The following is a 27,064-nucleotide window of genomic DNA, read 5'->3' as shown; positions in this document are numbered from 1 at the left end:
CATATGAACCTTGTAGCTGCTGAATTTGTTCTAAGGGAAAAAAGTTGTTGAAATGAACTTTAATCGTAGTAGGCTTTGCACATTTTTTATTGTGATCAAATCACGAGGAATATTTTTGTGAATGAGTTCTCCATAGGAACTATGTATATCGGATCAACGGTTTAGCAGCTAGAGAATTAAGTTCACGTTTTTGTCGATTCAAACCACTGTGCGGTGCAGTGTTTTCTTCTTCCGTATACGTACTGGTGCGCTTTATGAGACGGTTTGAAATTTTGGACACTCATCCAGTCGCATCCAGATGAAATTCAGAAGTTTTGTATGGGACCATACGGCTCCAATTAAATATCGGTTTTAGCCTTCCTATAGAGGAAAGCAAAAAAGGAAAACTTACGGACAAAACAATACCCTAAAGTCAAAACTAGAACCCGTAATCTACTCCATTCCGTGGAAATCGTTCTTTCACATGAACCATTCTGGAAGTAATGAATATCACCGATACCGATTAAAAAACAACAACGAAAGCGAACTTGTCAGTAGTGAGCGAAAAGATATAAATGTAACAATTTGATCGAAGCTCTGTTATCGTTCAAATTGTTTGAATGAATTTGATGGAAAATTCTTTGAAATTGCATGGATTAGTTGAGGAAAAGAACTTGTTTGCAAAATGGAAGAAACATAAAATGGTTACCACTACTGGACCTCGATTATTCTTTCGATTCTATCTCGATGAAGATTCGTTTAAAAATTATTTTCGGGTTTTACATTTATTATATAGGTACATTAAAAATGATGCATCGTTCCCTTGTTAATGATCGTTCCTCTTGCTCTTTCTTAAAAAATCGTAGACTTAAATACAATCCCTAACAAACACTCGTTCAAATTAAATTTCCCCATGTTTCCGCCTGCGAAATTCACGTTTCTCTGATAGTAACATAATTTCTCTGTTCTGTTAGCTCTCTTTCTTTCTCTGGTTGTTGTTGTTCAGAGTTTCAGAACTGCCTATTGTGAACATTAATAACAGCTTGCTTGGACGGCTCGATGCAGTCGAATCCCGTGTCTAGCACGCAGGACAACAACTGGATCGAAACCCGAAGCGAACCACCCTAAATATGTTTTGCTTGATTATTTTTTGTAGACTTTGATTTGAGGAATTTTTTTTTACTGATTCTTTTTTGCTTCCATCAGTTTGTATCGCTAAAATAGGGCTTCGCGGAGAAAAATCTCCACCTTCTACCGTGTTTTGGTTTATCGTTTTATTTTTAAGATACTCGGCTGGTTGTCAAGTCTTCCGAGTTTGGTTTGGTCACTCTCTCTATCTCTCTGTTGGTTGGGATTCAAACTCGAGACGCCTCCTGTTTCTCTGTTAGTAGGATCCTACTTGCCTACGTAATGCAAATATTCAAGTATTACAAAAAGAGTTTTATTTTCGATTCGATTACTTTTTTTTAAAGAGATTTCTATACTGGTTTTTCTTTATCAATTGAATTTTAGTTTTGTTTTATATAAAAAGGCAATGTTTTATATCTCATCTCTCACTTCGTTTGCTAGTTTTCGTCTAAATATCGTACGTACGTTCACCTAAGTAAGCATTTTTCGCGCTGTAGGCTTACTTGGTAGATTGGCAATGAGTAACTAATTCATGATTGATGATGACTTCATTATGCGGGACCGTTTCGGTGCAGAATTGGCCACCGCAATTTTTTTTGTGTTGGCTTTCGTACCACGTAATATCCGGAGAAATGATAGTCTGATGACGGTGGAAAAAGGTGTTGATTCGGCTTTTTGTGAACTCCCCACAGTCTCTCCACACTTTCAGTGCTATGTTTATTTTTAAATGCATGCAACGTATTGGAAATGTTTAAAAAACAGGATAGATTCCAAGTTTTCATACCACTTAAAATAGTCGAATCGCAGAGGCTAGTCTTGATCAATAGAACCATTTTCTGTCATGACGTTTTTTAAAACAATTTTATTTGATTTTGCTTTTATCCAAGGAACTCATCTGTGCGCAAATCATACGAAACTCCGAAATTTTCGTAATCTGCAGGTCAAATTATTAAATTCGTATACTTCTGGAAATACTTCAACAACGCGTGAAATATTTCACAGACTCTATTCATTGTGTAAAATCGTGTTTTGGTGATACTACAAATTTTTAGATCGCAGATGGCGTCGAAAGAATAGCAAGTGCGAAAAGCAATTGTGTAAAAAATTCGGATCTGTTAGTAAGAAAACTTGCAAAAAAGCTTGGATTTCCTGCAGGTACTGTCCATAACGTTCTTAAATCATTCGATACACGTTTGACTACAGCCAGAAAGGCTGGGAGCGGAACAAAAACGGATTTCAGGAACCGCCAGGTAGAACGCGAAGGTGAAGCTAATAGTGCAGAAGAGTCTAGATCTTTCGGTACTCCAACTTTCGTGCATACTTCCAAGCACCGGCAAGATATAAAGTCGTTCAAGGTGGAAACAGTACCGAGCGGTAATAATAAACAGAATATGACGACTAAAACCAGGGCTCGCAAATTGTATTGAAGTTTTCCTGCGTGATGATGGACGATGAAACTTATGTGCTGGAAGACTTTGAAGCAGCTTCTCGAATGTCTTTTTATATTGTCATAAAACACATCGGCGTAGAGGAGCATTTTACGACGAAAGAAAATGCCAATTTTTTTCAAAAAATATTTGGTTTGGCAGGTAATATGCAGCAGTGGTCGAGCAAGCCATTACTGGAACGGTAAACAAGGAAATATACTGTGAAGAAAGCCTAATGATGCGATTGTTACCATTCCTTTGCAGCCATGACGCTCCCTTAGTGCGGTAAAACTTCATTTCAATCGAATATCATTAGATGAAAATGGAATCAATTAAATAACCGTTCCTAGTCACTTGAGGTTTTGCTTGACTCAGTTTCAAGTGCCAAGTAGTCTACTTGCTTCATGGTCTTCACTGTCGGTAGTGAGCAAGTTAGAATGAATAGGCATGGACATCATAAATAGAGGGTGGTGGTTCTCATTTGAGTTTTCGATTATCACCAGCAAGTTTGAATCGATAATTTTCGACTGTTGTTCCAAAGTATCAAAAATGAAAACTGAAAGAGGGAACAATTAATGTATGTTTATTTTGTAATTGATATTTGAGTTATAATGATTGGTTTACATTTCATACATTATCTTGAACCAATTCGAATGTACGTACGTAGCGTACGGCTCAGTGGAACGAAACAAATTGTGGCAGATCATGTTAGAATAGGGTTTTCCGATAAAGCAAATTAGACTGATTCTTGCGACGCTCGATGTATCGAAATCAAGCGTCAAGATAACTAGTACGACATCCGATGCTTTAGTGTCGTTAGATGAATTGAAGCAGGGTGACGCGCTCTCAAGTTTGTTGTTCAATATAGCGCTCGAAGGTGCGATACGAAGATCCGGCATGCAGAGAAATGGATCACCAATGAGTCTCAAATGCTTCTTGGTTTTGCGGTCGACATTGACGTGGATCGTAGAGCCGTAGAAGAGACTTTTGTTTTTTTTTTCATTTAAATAATCTAATTTTGTATGCACACTGCTTAAGCTCTAAGATGCCGAAGGCATCCCAGAAGAGGCTTTTGTGCCCTCCAAGAAAGGAACTGCAAGAATAGGGTTGATAATAAACTCTACCAAGATAAAGTACATGGTGGCTGATAGAGAACGGGACATCCCAAACGGTATAGGATCCAAGATGGATCCTCAATTTATTGAGGAACAGACTCTATACGACCAAAAGGTTACAGTTTAGTATGGTGTTTGTGCGGATATGATCCCTATTTTTTCTAAAACGATGATGGAACAACGACAACTGTTAATGGCGATCGTTATCGAGCCATGATAAATGATTCTGTGGTGCCCATTGATCGTGAAAATGGTTTCAATGGCTACTGGTTTCAACAGGAAGGTGCAACATGCCATACAGCTCGACTAACAATCGATTTCGAACAAATTTTTTCACGAAACGAATGGAAGATTGTTGTTAATACCACGTTGTTTAAATAGTGAAAAACATAGGTCCAAACACGAGTCATCAAAATCAACTGAATCTATAAATAGACCCTGTTACACGTTTGCTAGTTTCAGTCTATAATAATCCATGAACGGAGACACATCGAGTGCACAGGCCTCCACCTACATCGAGACAATGGAACTACACATAGCATTATTCAACTGGTGCTTTAGTCAATATGAGGTTCTGTTCCGTAAGCCTAAACGCAGAAAAACACCAACTTGTTTTTCTGTGACCATATCAGCTGTTCGACATTCGCTGTATGTGTTTCACTTCAAACAAGAGTGATTACATCAACCAGCTGCTGGTCGTTTGCATTGGAGAAAAAGAAAACGAAAAGTGGACAACGATGGGGAACATTACACAAAATCAGCTGTTCTAATGGCTCTGCAAGTTATCTAAAGAACAATTAAGATTACTTCTTTGCAAATCAAAGGTAAAAATTAAAAGTTGAGTGCAAATCAAATAGAATAATTCGATTAGCGTTTTGTACTTTAGCCTTCCCAGCGAGCGCAAATAAAGCTAGCATTTGACTGCGTTCGAGAAAAATGTTCCGAACAATGTTTAATATCGTGCTTTAATATTTTGGCCCTTCTGAATGCCAGAAACGAGTCCCATACATTATTTCGATAGTTTCTTTCATTCAATTATATGAACGATTGTACGACTTGTGTTCTTCTAGGTCAAGGTTCAATCTTACAAATGACTTTGACTGGCGCACTTCTTACTGTAACGCAAACGTAATCATCATCAATAAAATAGTCCTTTCCTGGACTCCAAAGCCACTAACGATCCTTTTCAGGACCGCAAAAGTAACGTAAACAACTTATTTAGAAAGCTGTCTTAAACTGTCGCTCTAATTCCTACAATACAAACGCAATCTTCCGAAACCGAATGGTCCTTTTCAGGGCTACAAAATATTAAACGACCAAACGGTTCAAATCAGTTAATATGTATAAACATTTCGAATGCAGTCCTGAATCAATCTCGCGGCTATGTATCTGACATTACCTACTCCAAGTTTTTGAAAAGCTGTGTATAGCATACAAGTGAAAATTCTCTAAAAATCACCATTGTGTACAGCTTTGCATGCATAAATTACCATTGTAGGCAAGCTTAGACTCGAGAGCCCATAAGCGATTGCTAGGTTGCTCGAAACGTCTCTGCAAGCGAATTGATACTTAGTAATAACTGCCAAAAAAAGGCGGGTGGGTGATGTCAGAGACATAACTGGCAGACGTGAATACGAACCAAACTGACATTCTTCTTTCACACCTCCGAATATCAATAGTCGTTCATATTAGTTGATTGATTGTGTAAGTTTTACAACTTTTATTGTTTCGCTTCTAAACTTGTAACGGATCATCTATATTGAAGTATGACTGGAACTGAATTCGGAACATGGGACTGGCTTCGAATTCAGTTGCAAAATTCGGGTTCGAAATACAGATCAAGAATTTAGTTCATTAATTTAGTTTTAGAATTCTAGAACTGAACTTGTTTTGAGAATTCAGGATCCGAATTCAATTTCAGAACTCAATACTGAACTTGAATTCCGAGCCTAATTGAAAGCACAGAATCCAGTTCCAAAATTTAGTTCCAGAACCAAAGTTCCGAATTCAATTCCAGCATGCTTAATCTAAATTACGGAAAAGAATTCAAAATCTGGAATCAGGAATTAATTTCAAGTTTAGAAGCCGGTTTCAAAATTCTAGTTCAGATCAAAAATTTTGTTTTAGAATCCAGGTCTTGAATTTTGTTTAGGAATACTGAATTTTTGTTCTGAAATGAGAATTCTGGATACTTGCTCCAGAATCTAGAATTAGGATTCGGTTTCCATCTTAGTTTTAATTTTCGAACCCGTGTTCTAGAGCTAAATTTTAAAACTAAATTGAGGTTCAAAATTTCATGTGAAAATTCCAAAATCCAGTTTTAGAATTCAATTCCAGAATCCGATCCAAATGATCAAACGACCTGAGCGTCTGAGGTCCGAAGACCAAACAAGCGCACGACCTGATGCTTGTGGAATAACCTCACCACGATATCCAGTTCCGTCTAACGCACTCGAAGAAATGAATGATGTTTGATCATAGTTTTCCTTTTCTACTCGTCCAGTAGAACATCGGGACTGATATGTGCCTGCATACCTCGAAACCTTCGTCCGGTTGCGAACAAGGCAAGCAAGAGTTATGAGTTTTCCTCATTGCATACAAAAGTTTGAGAAAACTTTGTTTTTAAGTTTTTTGTGGTTATCTCGCACTGTTGAAAATTTAATCACAAATTTCTGATCATATTTTCGATAGCTTGTAGAAAAATCTATGTTTTTTTCCATAGTAAAGTAAATCGTATTCACGAAAAAAAATAACCGTTAAATTTCTTGCACACATTGCCAATGGCCAATTGAACGGATCTTCAAAGGGAAGTGCTTGACCGCGTGACTTACTCACCAAACCTGACCCCATTCGATTACCATCTTTTTGCTTTATCGTGGCTCAACAAGCACTTCCTGAACAGCGCTTCGATTTATAAAAAAAAACGGAAATGGTGCATCCAGTGAACAAAAAAAGGATCAAAAACGCGTCTTTAATCAATAAGGTAATAGAAATCCGAGACAATATTTTCAAAGTAGGTATATTGCTTATGAAAAAATCAAAAAATGATCATCAGTTTCAGTGATAAAAGCAAAGATTTTTGTAAATCTAGCATAACAGAAAATGGTTCCACAAATTGTTCTCCATCACTCGACCGGTTCAAAAAACTACTTCCCTTTAATTTTGGCTCTACAGCCAATAACAAAATTCAAATTTTTCCTAATAACTTTGCGTGGAATATTTCCCTCAAAATCACCCTCTCCGAATCCACCACAAACGAATCTATCATTAGTCATGTTTCAAAGTCTTCCAAATAATATCAATTTTAGATAATTCTATGTTTCAACTGTAGTCTGAATCTAAAAGAATGTTTCCGAACATATTGCTACTGGTCAATTAATTCTCCTTATATCAATAAGCTTGAAAGCAACAATCAAAGGATATAGAGGAAGACTATTTTAAATAGTGGTAGAGTTTGATTTTATTTTTACAAAACCATTGTTGAAAACTATAATTGTTTTTACCTCGTACTTGATGGAAAATGTGTTACATTTGTACATTTTAAATAATGTTTAATACTAGCAAAAACAAAAGCCTCCCGATATCCGGTTTCTTCGAAGGCCCGACCAAAACCAAAAAACAATAATCATTTTGTGGAATACTTCGAGCTTGGGATGGGATAGCACATAAAGTATAAATCTCTCCGGGAGTAGCCATCGACAGTAGACACTGCACTTGCCATATTTTTTCAATATAAACCGTTATCCTTTAGAATGCAATCATCTCGCAAAGAGTTCCGTCCGTTTTCGAGCGACTTGTGACTTGCATTCTGTTTTCCAAGCAAACATTTAGATCCAATAAATTTGCTAGTCTCGTTCGTTCGGTAAAGAGAATCATCCCTGCAAATTTTGATAAATGGGACCGGCAAAAAAAAAAAAAACAACTCACAAACGACTGATTATTTGCAGCTAATAGACACCCAAGGTATTCCACATAGCAAATGTATTCCGAAGTGCCCGTAAAAGTCGGGCACGTATTTTTTTTTCTTTCAACCAATAAGCCAATGGAATGGTAGATAATACGCTTTTGCGATAAAAAAAACGTATTCCACTAGTATAGCCTATCTGTAATCTGTTCTACAACAGGAAGTTTGCATAAGTGGGAGTGTGTGATATTAAACTCTATTAAGGTGCAGTTGAATTTAATAAATTGCTCACTATCTATCGGTAATTAAGATTCTGGCCTATCTAGAGAATTCATTCTGTGCTCTTCTCCCATGGTCGTGTTTGATCACTTCTACTCTTTGGTTTTGAACCAAGTTCCCTCTCGATTTGTTGTTGTTGTTGTTTTTTCTCTTGCAAACAAATATACCTACTGACTCATTCTACAGGGATCCTATACATAGAAGTAGGTACAAGTTTTGCCCGTTTTCGCCGTTTTCGACGGCTAATGTTTGGGTTTGGGGCAAATTTGTTTCTTATGAAAATGTCTCTAAATTCGTATTATTCACTATTTAAAGCTAATTCAAGATGATGACAATGTTCTGTAACTGGAGCGAAAATATTTAACTTGTCACAAATCCTGTTCCTGTACCTTTGGCTTTCATCCAAACGCTACGCGTGGAAAATATTAAAAATTCCAGCTTAAAATTGTTCCAACAATGTTACATCCAAAAAACGGTTTTCTTTCGGTCGCATACAACTCAACACCTCACAGAGAGGGGTTTACAATTTACTCGTACGACTTACCAGCAAAACTGTGTTCCAACTCGTCTCAATCACATTCGGTTTTCTGCGGGCCACTTCCGCTTGATTTCAGTACCTACATTTCATGCGCCAGTTCATCGTCACCACCGGTTTCGTTTACTCAGTCAAGCTGAATCTTTTTCGCACCGAGCTTCATCGGACCGCTGCTGGGGCCACCGGCACCAGCAACACCCCGGGCGGCCCGTTTCGCTTCCAGTTCGCGTTGGCGTTGCATTTTCTTCTCTTCACGTTTACGGCGGGCCTCGTCAAGTTTTGGGTTTCCTGGTACGGTAAAAAAACAAATACAGTGAATTATACTAGGCCGTACAAAGAGCACAGCAAGTACAGTGAGCGAAAAAGCATCAAGAAAACGATTGCAGTTCATATAGCATTTTTTTGTAATTGAAAGAGTCTTAAAATACGATTTTACGGAGTCTTCTCGCACGAAATTGCATTCCAAAATAACCAAACTTTTGGAAAAGTCGCATTTTCATTCTTTCTGGAATGTAGATTGAGATTCAACTAAAAATTATTTCGTTATGACCATGCACATCAGAAAAAAATCAATTTCACAGATAACCTAATCCCTCAAACGATGCAATTCATAAAGACCTAATTTGTCCAGCGAAAAAAATATCATCTGTAATTACTTGATGTTGAATTCGCATGAATTTACTGGTTTCGACTGTAATTTGCCTTCGGGTAGCAAGTGCGACTGTATGAATTTACATGCACCATTTACCAGCCGAACAAATATATATGTGCTTCTGTGATTCAGTCGATTAATTGACGTACTTTGTGATCCAATGATTCTCGGTTCAAGTCGCGGCGTTCGCTATCAGATTTTTTTTTATTTCGATGAATCATTTTCCGATGAATTTACAAACCACACAATGGTACATGATCTTGAATGTAAATTTGCGTGAGCTGCGACGCTCTATTTATGTGCATTTTATATGATGTTTTCCTAAATTTATGGTCTTGGCGGATTGCACACTGATATCATCATTACTTCGTACCTTATGATCAAAAAAGAACCGGAATTTTCATTTTAAAATTCCCGCGCTTGTCCAATCGGTAAACTTTTTTTCTCTCAACGTTGGCAACACTTTTATACACATTCTGTCAAATTTTGACGCATATCGAACGATTAGTTTTTGTTTGGCGTTTATACAAAGAAGTTGAAAAATTTTCGTGTTGCGATTTTTATAATGGATGGAAATTTAGAACAACGTGCGTGCATCAAATTTTGTGTTGCAAATGGATTTAAGTGTTCCGAAACGTTGAAAATTTTAGGAAAGGCCTTTGGTGAATCGTGTCTAGGAAAAACACAGGCATACGAGTGGTATAAACGCTTCAAAGGTGGTCGTACAAGCTTGGATCATGATCAGATCCCTGGCCGCCCAACAACATCTGTTACTGAAGAAAACATTGAATCGCCGAAGCAAATCGTGTTGCAAAATCGTTCTGTACCGATTAGAGAGATTGCTGTGTTGTTGGGCATCTCTTATGGATCAGCCGAACGCATTTTAACTGATGTTTTGGGTTTGAAACGCGTCGCTTCTCGGCTGGTGCCAAAAAAGCTGAATTTCATTCAAAAACAGCGTCGTGTTGATGTGGCCAAAGAGATGATTTCCAACGCAGATAGTGACCCCACATTCATCGAATGCATCATAACTGGTGATGAGGTGTGGATTTATGAATATGACGTCGAAACCGCACAACAATCGACCGAATGGCGCTTCGAAGGCGAGCCGTTGTTCTAAATTTTCATCCATTATAAAAATCGCCACACGAAAATTTTTCAACTTCTTTGTATAGACGCCAAACAAAAACTAATCGTACGATATGCGTCAAAATTTGACAGAATGTGTATAAAAGTCTTGCCAAGGTTGAGAGAATAAAAGTTTACCGATTGGACAAGCGCGGGAATTTTAAAATGAAAATTCCGGTTCTTTTTTGATCATAAGGTATATTGACAAACAAGAATTGTTTAAGAAATATCATTCCAAATCAGATTGAACATCACAACAGCACCATTGCCGTGGGTACATCGTGCACAGATAAGTACAGGAATGAGAGAAAACGTTAATGCCTCATCTGCTTCACGGAGGAACCACGACTTGACCGATTCTGACGCAGTGTTGCGACAATAAGGAGTGTATCGAAAATAAACTATCCACATACATTTGTGTTGTACGCATGTATTTGTGATGGTTTTTATGCTCAGATCACAGCATGCTGTGCGTTTGGCTGTCAGCTTTCGTTTGTTTACTTGTTTGTGCGGTTGAAACTCTGCGTTTTCAAAATTCCATCATCTTTGCAAATTTTCAAATTTTCTGAGGTGTTGAATATAGTGACGTAAATCTGGGAAACATCACCTTTTACTGGAACGCAGGATCATAGAAGTACTCTTCTATACATTTTCCTAAGACACTTTTCACAACAAATGTTCTGATCAAGACAAAAACGTCGTTTGTTAGAGAGTTACGAGTGCCCTCGATCAATCGCATTCCGAGCGGTCAGAACACGTGTGAAATTAGCACAAGTGAACTGTACTTGGTTAAAGGGTTTTATTTACTTGCACAGGAAGAAAAGACGCGCGTAAACGCGGTACTGTACGCAAAATAACTGAGTTCAATATTCTCTACACTCTAAAAAATGGTATCAATAAAATTGAGAGCTAACTTGCACTGATTAAAAACCCATTGGTTTCGCTCGGGACATGTGGAAGTACATTTAACACATTGACACTTAAAGTACAATTGTGCTTTACGTCGGCCTAGCGGTTCATGTTGAGCCGTTATGGGACAATATCATTTCAATGAGAACTGCCTGGCATTGACGAGTCGAAGTCGAAACATTAGAAAGAACGCTATAATTTTCAGTTTGTAGAATGGAAGTGAAATAAGTTGCATTTCAAGTGGCCGATTGCTGCATAACATAAAGCTTTTTAAAACTGATTTCTGATAAAGTCGAGTTCTGATGATTGGTTTTCGAGGTAATATTATACAATTTATAGTGTTATTTCCAAATTGTCCATTCTGTTTTCTCTCGAATGCATAATTATTAAGTCACGTTTTTGATGCTTTTTGGCTCACTGTGCAACGGTTGAAATCTCGTATAATTGACTTCAATCAACGAACGTCCAACCCGATGATGAGAGAAGAAAAATCAAATCAACAGAAAATTAAACTACCAATGGACAGATGCAGACGGGTTTTGCTCTAACTAATAAACTGATATAGTGATGATTGATTTCGAAATTTGGCTAATTGGAAATGGACTCCAATGATGAACGATTCCGAGTTAAGGGAGAATGCATCCGAAAACAAATCGAACTAAAGAACAAAGAAAAAAACAAACAAGACTGCCAGTAACTCGCACACTCACTCGTATCTTCTTCTGCCTCTCTATACCTCAGTTGATTTCATTTTTCTTCAGAAAATGTCCTCTTCGGTGAAGACTACTTATGCAATCTTCTAACATCGATCGATCGGCAATGAGGAGACGTGCAAGCAATGTGGGGACGAGAAAGAAACGAACAGAAAGAAAAAACATCCGATAGGCTATTTAGCGTCATGAATTGGTAACCGATAGGAAATGAAATCTAACTGGGCCAATTTGGATTAGAGAAATGAATGGGTAACTCAACTGAGTACTACGGTGTTGTTCAAGGAAGAAAACAAAAACAAACCCTAACCTGTACTAGGTTCGTCAATCGGTTCAAAATCTCCATCGGTCCATCCATCACCGACGTTGTTCCAGTTCGAGTTAGAATTGTTCGTCGTGTTGTTTATGATATTGGTCATGTTTTTCAGTGCAATCATTTTACTCGGGCTACTGGTGTTGTGATGATTCGGTAAATTATTATTGGCATTGTTGCAGCTGGCCGGGGCAGCTAACGCGGACGCGGATGCAGCATTACTTGAGCTTGTCGTTGACGCCGTAGTCGCCGAGAACAGCTGATTGTGCTGCTTCTGCTGGATTCGGTTCAGTTCATCCTCCTCGTTCTCGTCCAGAACTTCGTTCTAAAAAAGTAAAATAATGCATGATAAATGCTTTCGAATCTGTCACTGTTTGGTTTGATTTACCGGTTCTTCTTCCAGACTTCCCCAGTCCTCATTGTCCCACCCATCTCGAGTGTCATTGACGGTGCCGATCATGTTGAGGCTGGCTGTCAGAGGGTTCGTGGCGCCCGTCATGGGACTGCTGGGATCTTGTGATGTCTGGAATTAAGAACGATTGAAATTTTGTGTTACGTATTTCTGTTCGGAATGGTCTGGGAAGTAGAATTGAGTATTAGATTTTTTTACATCGTTGAAGTACAGTTTAAAAATCAGAGAGCCCAGATGACTTCCCTGTGCAATTCCAACCATTGCAACACATTCTTCAGAAACACAATCGTCAATTTCGATAACAGGACATCGATTATTGAGATACGAATGCATCCATCGAATGACGTTTGCACCACAACCGAGTTTATCTAATTTTGCTTTTGTGATGTAATGTTTTTTTCGAAATTGCTGAGATGTGAACGCTTAAATGACTCTTTTTGAAATAGAGAGTGAAGAAAGGATGCTACACTTCGACATTACAACAAGTTCTGAATAATTTCACTTTACTAACAGTGGTTACCAGTGTTCCGAAATCATGATCACAAAAAGTTCGTTTAACTAGCACTTATGAAAAAATCAGTTCAGGAGATTTTCTAAAAAACTCAGAGACTGAAAAAATCACTTCCGATTTTGCCGGCAGACACTGATTTGAGATTTTTGTTTGTTTTGTCTCTTTCTAAATGTTTTGCTTGATCATCAGGGCTTGTATTGTGAATTTTCAAATGAACGAAACAACAAAAAACTAGGAGTAGGTAAAGACAAAGACATAACCGCGAGATTGACGTAGGACTGCATTCGAGAAGTGTATAGATATTAATGGTTTTGATACCGTTGACCGTCTAAGATTTTGTAGTACTAAACAGGATAATTTGGTTTCCAACGATTGCGTTTGTATTTTAGGAAGTAGGTCGGCAATTCAAGAGTAATTACATCCCAGAACCTCTTTGGAAACCAAAACTACTACAAATTCGAGCACCAACAGGTAAAAGTTGTTGTGAAACCCTTTTCTGTTATTTTCGATTCTCACAGCTTCGGTTGAATATCGACACTGGGATTTTCACTGAAAACTGCAAATGACTGAATGGGCAAATGAAAGAAAAAACACAATTTTGAAACTACTGTCCCGCTTTTGTCATTGACTGGACATGGATTTCGTTCTTATAGTTTGCAAGCAAAGCTGTGAGTGACAGTAATTTCTCGTCATTTTCGTCTATTTTGAGTCAATGAAAATGACCTACACCTGAGAATCGACATAAAACGAATTTCAAAGTTGAGCCTTGTTGGCGACTGTCTCTCGAAAGTTGTTGAATTTGGAAGGAACTACTGTTTATTGTGGCTAGCCGTTCTCAGATTGAAAATAGTAGAGCAGCTATCGATGAGAGCAAACGGCGACATTCACGAGAGAAAATGTCATGAGACCTATAGCGGCCCTTACACGAGCATTAAAAATGTCATTTTAAATGATGACTAACTAATGATGTAATTCAAATTTGTTAGAAATTTCGTCATTAGTGCACCACTACACGTTCATTAAAATGATATTTTTTTTACTAATGACATTTTTAATGACTCGTGTAAGGGCCGCTTATGACATTTTTCATCTGCTGCAGTCGTGGCGAAGTACAATCGGCGACTGCTGTCATTTGTGCGGTTTGACTACCGTCTGCTGTTTCGTGTCATTCTCCAGTACCGTTCGCAACCCTGGTCAATGCAGTGTAAAAGTATATTGAATTGATTCTCTAAAACTATACTGGCATAAGGTAACACTTAAGAATTCACATGCAAACTTAACCTAAAACATAAATGATTCACAGCTAATAGTACGGATTTCTGATCAGTTCAGTAAAACACTCAGGAATTGTTAGTACGGACGAATTGATTGTAGAAGAAGAGTAAACGTGAGTAGTATGTAAACAGTTATTAATTTAAATTGTATGCACTGTTAGATCTATTTATCATATCTGCTATGAAAATGATTGAATTAGTAGATAAGTTGAATTTATTACCCATGAGATTAATCGAATATTATTGAATAATTCTCCCAAACGGATTTTATAACTTTGTCTCTACTGGAAATAAAGGAGTTATAAAACCGGAAAAATTTTCTGTTCGTTTGATTGCTAGCGCAACAGGATGTCTAGAATATGCGCTGCTGTGAAACAAGCAAAAAACGAATATTTCAAAGAATCAAAAATATAAATCACTACTTGCGGGTTTCTTTGTGAGGTGACTTATTTTGTATAGACAATTATTACTTTTCATAAATTTTAATCATAAAACATGAGAAGCGGACCCAATCTTTTGACCGGTAGTGTATTTGAATTTTTATTATATTTCTTCATCAAACAACAAGAATGGTTGAATGGTCCTTTCACCTCTAACGCCGAGGCAATTAAATTAGCAGGTGACGACACTAATAAACACTATGTAGTGCATGATCCGGTGATCTCTACATTTTAAATTGGCATCACAACTCGAGGAGACGTTCTTTACTGTAATGAGTTGTACCGAATCGATCGAGGCATCCATTAGAGCAGACCAGTGAAGTGAGACATTTAAGAATGACTAAAAGAGCCGCTACTCTAGATACTAGAGACAAATATTTACTGAAATGTCGAATGAAGATCGTCACATCAAAGCCGTGGAACGTGGAATAAACTCATCAACGACCGAGTCATGAAAGTTGCAGGTTACTAATCGGTCTCGACACACTACAAGTACGGCAGGAATTATCATGGCATACCATTGTTCCTTTTCAACTCACTGGATAACAATGAGAGTATGTCTTCCTTGAGGAAGAAGATAACAAAATGATCCAGTAATAAAAAAAATCTATTGAAAATATACATTCGACCACGTTAAGCAAATTCAAATGAGCCGTTAGATAAAAAAAGGCGGGTGGGTAATGTCAGAGACATAACTGGATGTCGTGAATACGGAAACAACTGACATGTTCCTTAACACTTTCGAATATCAATTAGTTGATCAATTGTATGAATTATGCAAGCATTCCCCTTTTTCACATTTTTCGCAAAAACAAAGAAGGCTTCCCTTGATCTCGATTGCTATGACTTTCACACATCGAAAAGTGCACAAATCTAATCAAACTGTTCTAGATTTGCGCTAAACTGAGTCAAAGACGAAACGTAAAACTAATAAAAACGGTTATGTGCCCTAGCACAAAATTTGGCTAACCCCTGAATGACCTAACCTGCATCGGCCAGAAATAGTCGAAAACACGTTTTCGTTCGGCACGTCAGAAAAGACATTGCACTCCGTTGCAAAACAAAAAGTGTTCTGTAAGTAGCAGAAACTTTACGTCTGCTTAGCGGTTCAAATTGAACTGCCGAGTTTAGCACTAAGCAGTTCAATTTGAACTGCTCTGCACTGATGAGTCAAAGACGAAACGTAAAACCAATAAAAACGGTTATGTGCCCTAGCACAAAATTTGGCTAACCCCTGAATGACTAAACTAAGGCTGATTTTGTGTGATGCTCTCCACCGTTGTCCTCTTTTCGTTGTTTTTTCACCAATGCAAACAACTGGCAGCTGTGACATAATCGCTCTTGTCGGAAGCGAAACTAGCTTTGCAAACAACACACAATACATCTGCTAGCAGTGGCGATAGAATCCAAACTGATCCAATTTTTGTTAAGAGGTTTCTTTTTACGTGATTTCGTCTGTAGCTTTTTCATTAATGGGCGGTCCTAACGACTATAAAAATAGCCGCATACAGAATTTTAATGTCGATTATTTCATTTTGGATTTGCATTTCATTGAAAGAAACTATCAGGATGCTGTACGGGATTCATTCCTGCCTTTCAGAAGGACCAATATGTGGAACTCACTACGATATTAAGTACTGTTCGGAACATTTTTCTCGAACGATTTGTTGTACAGCAGCAGATATTTTGTTCTCTTCCTCAGAACGCGTTCGGATTGGCTGGTGTTGACATGGGTCAAATGAGACAGGGTTTTCAATAGTGTACTATTGAAATACTGCAATGCTGTTGCTATACACGTTCAATTTCGATTCTATTGGTAGTTAGATTGTATAAATCCTTTCACAGATCACTGAGCTATGATCTTTAAAAATACGAGAAAGGCAAACGCACCTTATGAATTATCCTTTTTGATACTCGTTTATACCAAATATTTTAGAAAAGTTTAATTTTGAATTATTTGAGATTATGTCACACAACTGAAAATTTGATCATAAAATTGTGATCATATTTCCGATGACATGTAGCAAAAACTATGTTGATTCGTTAGATACAACAAGAGATATTCACGATCAAAAACTTATCACTCTCTCAAATGGTAAATTTTGAAAAGGCGCCCCATAGTGAAGTAAGTCGTATTCACGACAAAACATTCCAAGAAACTTACATCCATTTCGCCCCAGTTCTCCTGGTCCCAGGTTTCAGGTCCATAATCACTAGCCGAAACTGATGTGTCGGCACTCTCGTGTTCTAGAGAAGTCATCGACGTGACACTGCTAGTAGTAGTTGATATGCTGCTGCTCGAAGGTTGCTCTGCAATTTGAAACAAATTATGTATAGTACGGTATGTCGCGTGTCAGCCAATCGTTCACAACTGAATAAGAGCTAGCTAAAAATGTTTCAAAATCAAAGTTCGAAACAACCACTGTTGTTTTATAGAGAAAAAAGTGACGTTCTAGCGTACGCCTACATACCCAGCGAAGCAGGTTTACTCAAATTTTTACCGGTTAGTGGAGGTCGGGGACGCGCCGTGTCACTTTGACTTCGATAAAATTTGGCGGTTACTGCGGTAACTGCCCATCCAGCCCATGTTGCCGCCGCGTTGCCCAGTGAAGGCGTTGCCGTGTGGACATCGGCCTCTAAATTAGAATGTCATTAGTACAACTTCTATGCTTGGTTTCGGTGAATGACTTACCCATGCTTTCTCGCAAACTAGGATCCTCACTGACCTTCTCCAGCTTCCCAAGGAATCCTCGTATCGTCTTGAAAGCGGGATCACGTACCGTTTTCTCCGGATCAGCCGTCAACGGACAAAGGGCCGGTAGGATTCGATTGGCGACCTCACTCAATAGGAAATACTGCTGCGTAGCGGCCAGGGCAAGTATGCCGGCTACCCTCGCCGGAGGAAATGGATCGCGCATTGCCCGTATAAATGCTGACACCAGAACACGTTGCCGTACCTGGCGCGGTGAAAGATAGAAATAGATATTTTTGTATTCATTTGAAAACTGTCACAATTAAGTATTAACAAAATCATACCACCATACCTGTGGATGTAGGTGAGGTGCAATTTTTCCCAGACAGACCGTGGTGTTTGTTCGAATTCCGCCTTGATCGTCTCGTGACTGAAGCCGAGCAAAATGTCGCAGTACCTCGACGTTCAAATTGTTGTAGTTGAGTTTTGGTGCTAGGTGTATAATTGACTGGAGAAGAAAGGATCAGAAGTTAGCAAATCGCATCCGAGTTCCCACAATTCACCGGAACTCACTTTCACGGTTTGTTCCCTGATCGTTGGGTTGGTATCCAAAAAACCGTGAGCAATTTGAGGAAAAATTTGTTCGTTTACCACCCCCGTCTGGAGATGGTTAATGAACAGCTCAAGTTGTTGCAGCAGACGCGATCGCGTGACACGATCCGTCGAAGCAAACAGCTTTACAACGCATGGCACAATTCGTTTCTGGTACTCGACTTCGTCCAGTAATCGCCCAAGCTAGAAATTCATGCGAGAATGAACATTTCAGAATATATTCGAACACGGACAGGTGCATGCCTACCTTGAACATAGGTGCCAACACAGCGGAACCCGCATCACCATATTCGTAGGCCGTTATGAGTTGGGGTAGAATTTTATTCCTGCAGAAAAACAGTTGAACATAATCCAGTTACAATTTGAGAAAAAAAAACACAAAACACCTACTTGCACACATTATCAGGGAAATTGTCCAGTTGTGACGTGAGTCCACTGAAGAACCTATTCTTTTCTGCCTTGTCCTTAATCTGAATCTCCTCTAGGAAGAGTAGTGTATCGACTAGATCATTTTTGAAAAATCCCCCTGGCTTGCGGCACTTGGTTATCACATCCGCCGGGTTCGGCCGGTTGGCGGGGGAAGCACCGACCAGTTCACAATACAACGGGGTTAACGATTTCGGAATACCAGCCAACTCTTTGAGATTGCTGCGAGTCCGGAGTGGTCCATTGAACGACTCCCATACCAAGCACCCGAGGCCCCACATGTCGGTGGAGCATTTGGTGATCGCTTTCAGTTTGCCGGGGTCATTCTTTTCCGGAGGGTCGTAGATTTCCAGTGCTGGCGGTATTTTGATTGGTGGTGCCATGGAAGCCTCGGTCGATGAGACATATTCGAGTCCACCCAGTTTCCATTCTCCGCTGGCATTGACCAGCACCGACCAGGCGGACACGTTGTTATGGCGCAAGTTGCCATCATTGTTGAGGAAGGACAGTGCACGCTAGAAAATAAAAAAATATTGTTGCTATCAAATACGAAATTTACGGGTGAACATGTAAAGGGGAATACAGGGTGGCAAGTAAATTGCCAATTTCAATTTCACGATTTTTTTCGGGTTTCCCGGTCTTTAGAGCTAAAAGTTTCCGGTTTTTGGAATAGGCTCAAATCAACCCAGTTTAGTTTTTTTTAATATTCAAATAATTCAAACTTTGAAGAAATATCCTATGTACAAAAATGATCATTTCAATAGGCCCGCTAATTGAGGATTGAAGTACTTTTCAAGCATGTATAAATAGGAAATCTAGGGGTTTTGGTTACACGTAACTGATTTTTTCCAAGTGCATATGATTGTTTTTATTTTTTTTTCTGTATACATCCCAAGTAGCAATCCGCAACTAGTTCAGATGCGACTAAGTCCAAACTATGTTGCAACAAGAGTACGAATATGTTTTTTTATGTTATACTGGTTAAAACAAGGCAACAGCAATGTTTCTTCATAACATAACTAGTTACGAAATAGTTATTTAGGTTTCAAATCACCACATCTTTTAGTCATATTGATTTAATTATAAATTATAAGCTATAGCTATTATAAGCTACTTAATAGAGACATATCTTTAATAACAACTATGCTTCTAGCTACTAATTGAAAATAAGTTTGTTTGACTCCAATATTAGCAACTCGTAACTAGTTCTTATACCACTTAGCCCAACTATGTTGCAACAAGAGCACGTGACGGCAGTGTTTCTTTATAACATAAACATTGAACTAGCTATCATTTGTAAGTTATCGTTACTTGATTCTATCATATCTTTAATCACAGCTATGGTTTTAGCTACTAGTTGAAAAAAGGTTACGAAACCATTATAAATACGTAAGCGTATATGTAAATTGTTACTGTTAATTGATGTAGCAATAACTTAGATATTATAAGATTATAACATACAATTTCTGCATTGATTCAGATAGCTATCAGTAGGCTTTCCCAATGTAATGATAACGGAAATGCAACCTAAAAAACTTTTGTTGGCTTTAATATGGCGATCACACTATGGAGTCGCAAGAAGCGTATAAAACATAAATAAAACCAGGATATTACTTTTTTTAAAACTACTTTTTGACGAAAATAATGAAAGGCAGAACAGTCCTTTTTGTTCTATGCACTATTATAAACTCGAAGAAAACAATATAGGGATTAAACATCGATTGTGATATTACAATTATCATGATATATGAATTTAAAATAATGAGAAATTACTCTACTTGGATTAATTTTGAGCATTCTGAGCATAAGGTTTTTTCGTTGTTTATTGTTCATATCTTCATAAACAGATTTTGATTGAAGGCGCATAAAAAACAGTTAGTTAAAATTCAATTCCGCTCGATAGTTTTAAAATCGTTGTGAAATTTGTACCTTGTATCAAATTTGTAATTCCAAATACACTGATGTCTTTTTTATGCGGGTTTTTAATGCGACTTTTTTATGCGAAGTATCAGAGTTATGCGAATTTTAGGAGTTATGCGGTTTCCCTTTTGCGGTTTTTTTATGCGGTACGTAAACTCGCATAAAAAAAGACTTCAGTGTACTATACTATCTTTTTATTGTTGATAGAAAAACATTATGGATTCATACAATGTTTAGAATGTCGATGGCAACAAAGTTTCAACTAGTTTACTTGGAAATAGGTTATTTTCAAATTATGGGAAATAAGTTATTTCAGTATAGCATTACAACGTAACGACAACTTATTTTTAGCCGACATAGAAACTAGCAGAAACTGCGCTTTTTGAGTCACGCAAGTGGTTAGATGTTAGTAACAATAACTCAAATTTCTGAATGCAAACTAGTCACAAATAAGCTAGCATAACATAATTCTGTACGCTATGAATCGGCTGCGAACTCTGTTGAAACAGAAAGGCCAAACCGACAAAACACGTTGTTTTTTACCGCTCTAATGTATATAAGGGTGCCAATATTTTGGGATCACCTCTAATTTCGTACAGAGATGTCTATCTCCTCTGTGTGGCGAAGAGCAAGCAAAATTTCTCCCCTCGCACTGACAACTTCAACGAGAGCTCTTCTCTTTCACATTCATACACCACTGTTGTGTAAAGTGTGCACGCATCATGAGTGCGTTTGTTTATTTCCTTTTACCTCTTCCACTGAATCGCACCAAAGTGCTAGAGCATTAGCTAATAAATTCTCTGAGGTGGATGCAGATACTTTCACAGAGGTGTACACGCCGGTGAGCACTCTGCTGTATGGTTTTCGTAGATGAAGCGTGGACACGCAAAATCAGAAAAATAAAACAATGTATCGTAAAATTTTCGGTTTTCCTTGCAAATTTTTCATAGCAAGGCCAGATCTACTCTCTATTAATTGAAGTTCACAGAAGTGTTCGCTCACCATCACGCGCCAGTGGTCACTTGGGTGTATTTAGACGAGAGCGCGTGTGAGCGATTCATGCGAAGAGAATGTGTTTCACTCGCGCCAGCTGCTTTAATCACAAGCACACACTCAAATGCTGTCTATTCGACACTGAGAAGAAGTGCGCTTTCCTCTTTGTGCGGTGCTTCGTTTTTTGCATCCTCGGTGTGGCAAAAATCTGACTCTAGCGTTTATCATTCTGGTGAAATGCCATCTCTGATTTCGTAAAGCGCTTTTGTTCAGAAATTTAAACATCTCGAAAAAAGTCAAAGTCAAAAAATTTAAAAAATTACCACAATCTGTACGGCCAGTAAGCCGAAACTTGTTTCGTTCGAGACGTCAGGTTAGACGTTACACTTCATGTGTACAAAAAAAGTGTCTTGCAAATAGCATTAACTTTACGTCTGCTCAGCGGATTATGTTGATCCGGGGGTTTGCGTCAGCATAATCTGCTGACGCACTGATGAGTCGAAGACGAAACGTAAACTTAAGAAAATGGTTATGTGCACCTAGCATAAACTTGGGGGTAAAAGTAAGCTTTTTCCCCTTCAAATTACCACAATCTGTACGGCCAGTAAGCCGAAACTTGTTTCGTTCGAGACGTCAGGTTAGACGTTACACTTCATGTGTACAAAAAAAGTGTCTTGCAAATAGCATTAACTTTACGTCTGCTCAGCGGATTATGTTGATCCGGGGGTTTGCGTCAGCATAATCTGCTGACGCACTGATGAGTCGAAGACGAAACGTAAACTTAAGAAAATGGTTATGTGCACCTAGCATAAACTTGGGGGTAAAAGTAAGCTTTTTCCCCTTCAAATTACCACAATCTGTACGGCCAGTAAGCCGAAACTTGTTTCGTTCGAGACGTCAGGTTAGACGTTACACTTCATGTGTACAAAAAAAGTGTCTTGCAAATAGCATTAACTTTACGTCTGCTCAGCGGATTATGTTGATCCGGGGGTTTGCGTCAGCATAATCTGCTGACGCACTGATGAGTCGAAGACGAAACGTAAACTTAAGAAAATGGTTATGTGCACCTAGCATAAACTTGGGGGTAAAAGTAAGCTTTTTCCCCTTCAAATTACCACAATCTGTACGGCCAGTAAGCCGAAACTTGTTTCGTTCGAGACGTCAGGTTAGACGTTACACTTCATGTGTACAAAAAAAGTGTCTTGCAAATAGCATTAACTTTACGTCTGCTCAGCGGATTATGTTGATCCGGGGGTTTGCGTCAGCATAATCTGCTGACGCACTGATGAGTCGAAGACGAAACGTAAACTTAATAAAAAAAAAAAAAAAAAAAAAAAAAAAAAAAAAAAAAATTTAAGCTAAATCGGACATGGGTAAGGGGTGCTGCCCAGCGGTTAAAGGTTGGCATTTTGTCGATCTTGAAAAAGCACCATAGGGGGGAAATTTCAGGGCCTATTCAAATGATACATACAAAACCTGTTATGATCGAAGTAGTCATTCAATATCTAACCAACGAATGTATTGTGTAGCCTTAGCAACGCCTAGCAACGTAGGTTGTTGATTCAAATAAACTTTTCATTATTCATTAGTCAATCCATCTAACCAGTTGTATGTTTTTATTCTGCAACAGGTTCTGGGCCCAGCACTAGAAGAAAGAAGATTAATCCAAGAATAATCATCTTACGATGAACAACGGAGGAGGAGATGGCAATGCAGCCGGTGCTGGAGTACCAGTAGCAGGAAACGGTCGTTCCAGCGGAGTCGCTTTACCGTTCATTGAGAAGCTCAAAGGACGATAAAATTACGCCACGTGGGCGTTCGCCATGAAGATGACGCTCATTCGCGAGGGATCCTGGAACACTGTGTCGGTGACTGAAGGTTGAAACAGATTCCCTACCAGGAGGCAGTAGGCTGTCTCACCTATCTGGCGCAGGCAGCGCGTCCCGATATAAGTTTCGCTGTTAATCAAGTCAGCAAATTCAACGCGAATCCTGGACGTAATCACTGGACAGCGGTCAAGCGTATCATACGGTATTTGCGAGGAACACGTTCAAATCGCCTAACATATTCGAAGGAGAATTGCACGTATCTAGTCGGTTTTACAGATGCTGATTGGGGAGGAGAACCGGACTCTAGAAAATCGACTACAGGATACGTTTTCACGTTCATGGGAGGAGCTGTATCATGGAACGTCAAGAGGCAACCAACAGTTGCATTGTCTTCGTGCGAAGCAGAATACATCGCTCTTTCCCGAACAGTACAGGAAGCACTTTGGCGGCATCAGTTCCAGTCACAGATTTTCGGAGTGCAAAAGATTCCCATTCGATGTGATAATCAATCAGCAATCTGTATCGCGCAAAACCAAGGTTATAATCCACGGACAAAGCATCTAGATTACAAGTATCACTTCGTCCGAGATGTCCTAGATCAGGGAATAGTCGAGCTGGGATACGTGAACACAAAACAGCAACCTGCAGATGGGTTCACAAAGGCTCTGGCTAATCAGAAGTTAAAAGAAAATATAAAGTTAATTGGATTCGTTGCTTAGGGAAGAGTGTTGTAATCGAAGTAGTCATTCAATATCTAACCAACGAATGTATTGTGTAGCCTTAGCAACGCCTAGCAACGTAGGTTGTTGATTCAAATAAAATTTTCATTATTCATTAGTCAATCTATCTAACCAGTTGTATGTTTTTACTCTGCAACAAAACCCTCGACTACTCCATCTTGAGTTTATCTTTGTTAGCATCACTCTTCTCATACAAATAGGCAACGCAAATGTCAAGAGCTGGGTTGGAAAAATGATGCCTACTATGTGATAAAAAAAAACACTGAAAAATGCTTTTGTGTACTACTCGATTCAATCTGAATCAATTTTTGTCAAAAATGAGCCCAAATTAGTGTCACAAATTATTCAATAAAAAGATAAAAAATGTTTTTATGAGACTGTTTTGAAAAAAGAGAAAGGCATCATTACACCACTAGGTTGATTAAGAAGGGTTTTCCTAATAGTATTCTAAATACTCGTGGAGTAATCAGAAAAATAATTAGAAGGTACTAGTTCTTCATGAACTAGTACCTTTCTTCTAGTCCGCTGGTTTTAACCCAGTTTTATTTCCAACAGCTCAACTAATTTATGTTCTATGAGAAATCTTTCTACAAATTCTACTGATTCTAGCAGATCAATGTAATATTTGTAGTAAACTGGCTTTGATTCAGATTAGCTACCAATAACATTCAGATTTTCGAATTAAGGAATGATTAGTTCAATTAGTTATATATTCTACCACCTTAGAACTAATTAGCTACAGATCTAATATCGATAGCAATGTAAACCCTGAAATTGTTTTGGGAAATATCGATAGAGCAATACAGAATTTAAAACTACATCAATATCAACTTTATTGTGATCCTATTCTAGACTAGCTGAGGACTTTTAAAAGACATTCACTGAGCAAATCAGTCCATATTCTAAACCATTCTATGGTTCTATACTGGTCATCAGGAACTAATTTCCAATGGAATGTTCAACACATGGGACAATAAGTTGTTTCAACACTTTTACTGAACATCTCGCTCAAACGCAAAATTGGATATTGTCTCCTACTTTTCCCCTTGTCGAAAAAAATCATTACGCTAACAACTGTTACTCAAATGTGAGCTAGTAATATTATTCCCGGGTTTTCACTAAAATTCCCAACTTTTTCCCGGTGAAACAAAATTCCCGACTTTTTCCCGGTCACTTTCTACCCTGGAAATATGAAAGATTCTCATGACCAGGAAGGTTGAATCTATTGTTTTTTTCTGAAATGAAGCAAATGAGTGTTGTTCACTTCTAATTACAACAAACTTTGACTCAATTGTTGGAATATTTTTAGAAATGTAAGCAATCCATTCTACAAACTGCGTAAAGAGTTTGAAACCAGATACACATGCTAGGCCATGTTTTCCAATTAAAAAAAAACAAGCGCAACTTCCGCAATTTTTGTCCGATTTCATCAATACATTCTCTGAATATTACTAAAATAAACAAATTCTTGATTAAACTTTGCAATAAACACTAATCGAAAATTAAATAGAAATAACACCTTTTGATGTTTAACTCGATAAACTCATATCATTCTGGAGGCCCAATTTTCGACAACTTTTTCAAGCATTTGAAAAGCGTTTTTCAGCAAAGACGTGTTGAATATTGATTTACAAAGCATCAAACGTTGCTGGGTTATCTACATAAACCAATGACTTCACGTATCCCCACAAAAAATAATAGACTCTTGTCAAATCACACGAACGCGAAGGCCAATTCACCGGTACATTTCTCGAAATAATGTTGTCATGGAAATGTTCTTCGAATAATTCGATTGTTTCGGCCGCACTTTGAAGATATGGTAACAAAAATTCATTGATCATGGTTTTGTATCGATTTCCATGCACGGTTTGCTCGAGTTCAAAGCGCCACGGCAATGCGATATAAAAAAGATCGTTTGTCTGTCGTTAATTATACCATCTGACCTGCTTTCATAGAATAAATACACTCAGGCAAAATGAGTAGTAAAAATCATAAGGCCAATCTGCATCAAAAATCACCGAAATCATTATTCCAAAAGATTAATATAAAAAACATACCTCTATTACCGTGTGTATGACTCTGCAATATGTATCTCATCTATCACTACTATAGTTTCATACGAGCAACTTCTGAATTCAAAATTGCAAAAAATAGAAATAAAACTTATGTTCAAAAGTGCAAACCCGAAACACTTTATGATCGCGGAATTCTTCATTTAAAAATTGTATATTTGAAGTTCAAATAAAGCGTACTTTAGAAAGTCTTGAACTTAGATCTGCAATATTCGTTTATTGTTTTTTCATTTATATATTTTCGAATTTTGAAGTGAGATTTCGATATTCATGGAGAACATTAGATATTCAATCATTGAATAAATTTTCAATAAAATGTAGTTTCCTTTCTGTCATTGAAGTCTTAATAAATCTCATGATCATCACAAATGATGTGCTGTAGTATATAGATTATAAATAACCTTATCATACCTGATGTCATTGTATGTATACCACATAATACAACCACCATAAGCCCATCCCATGAAAACATAAAATATAGAAACATTCTTACCGTAATTTGAAATATTCCCCAGGCCAAAGACAAATCCTTCTGGGACCCTTCACCGACCAGCTTCTCGAAATACGTTCCCAGTGGTTCCACTTGCTCGGTAGCCACGTATAACACTTTATCTGTTTCCAGGCTGTCCAAAAACTGCAAGATGCTAGGATGGCGTAGTGTTTTCAGTCTTTTAACAGCCGCTCTGGCCAGTTCTAACTTCACATCTGTACCGTTTTTGATATCGTACACAAATACTGACACTTCCTCACTGGTGCCCCCTTTTCGTTTGCCCCGGTGCAGTGACCAGATGCTTCGGGAATCAAACTGCTGGACAGGTTCTCCGATTTCATACGGAAAATCTTTAGTTGAGTCCCGTGAAAAAAATGACCACATCTTCGACACTGACAAATTCACTATTGCACCGTGCAGATTCCTATTCCGTACCGCGTACCGTAATTTAAAATCGATTTTGATGAGAAATTTGATATCTTTTCGCGTTTTTTACTCGCTGACGCAGAATCTGAAACATCACAAAATTTTCGATCAGAAACTTTTTCTTTATTCCGTTTTACAGCACAAGAAG

The 27,064-nt window shown here is 38.2% G+C and overlaps 1 protein-coding gene across 4 annotated transcripts; it reads right to left on the bottom strand.

Moving 5' to 3' along the window:
• Window positions 1–745: 745 nt before the first annotated feature.
• On the bottom strand, window positions 746–27,064 carry LOC131425747 (N-terminal kinase-like protein). Of its 4 annotated transcripts, none has more exons than XM_058587869.1 (12): window positions 26,494–27,064; window positions 18,411–18,961; window positions 18,268–18,346; window positions 17,982–18,203; window positions 17,761–17,916; window positions 17,409–17,673; window positions 17,188–17,352; window positions 16,881–17,026; window positions 12,468–12,602; window positions 12,077–12,404; window positions 11,767–11,855; window positions 8,516–8,655 (listed from the first exon to the last, which is right to left on the bottom strand). In XM_058587869.1, exons 1-11 carry the CDS (start codon window positions 26,872–26,874, stop codon window positions 11,794–11,796), a joined length of 2,490 nt encoding a protein of 829 aa, XP_058443852.1. In that variant the 5' UTR covers window positions 26,875–27,064; the 3' UTR covers window positions 8,516–8,655; window positions 11,767–11,793. The 4 variants fall into 4 exon arrangements, with proteins under 4 accessions (XP_058443850.1, XP_058443851.1, XP_058443852.1 ...); XM_058587870.1 differs by having other exon boundaries at window positions 11,767–11,852; XM_058587867.1 differs by lacking the exon at window positions 11,767–11,855 and having other exon boundaries at window positions 746–8,655.

The sequence above is a fragment of the Malaya genurostris genome, chromosome 1, assembly GCF_030247185.1.
Source record: "Malaya genurostris strain Urasoe2022 chromosome 1, Malgen_1.1, whole genome shotgun sequence".
Taxonomy (NCBI): domain Eukaryota; kingdom Metazoa; phylum Arthropoda; class Insecta; order Diptera; family Culicidae; genus Malaya; species Malaya genurostris.
Note: the sequence above shows the minus strand (reverse complement) of the source record. Positions and strands in the feature narration are given on the sequence as shown.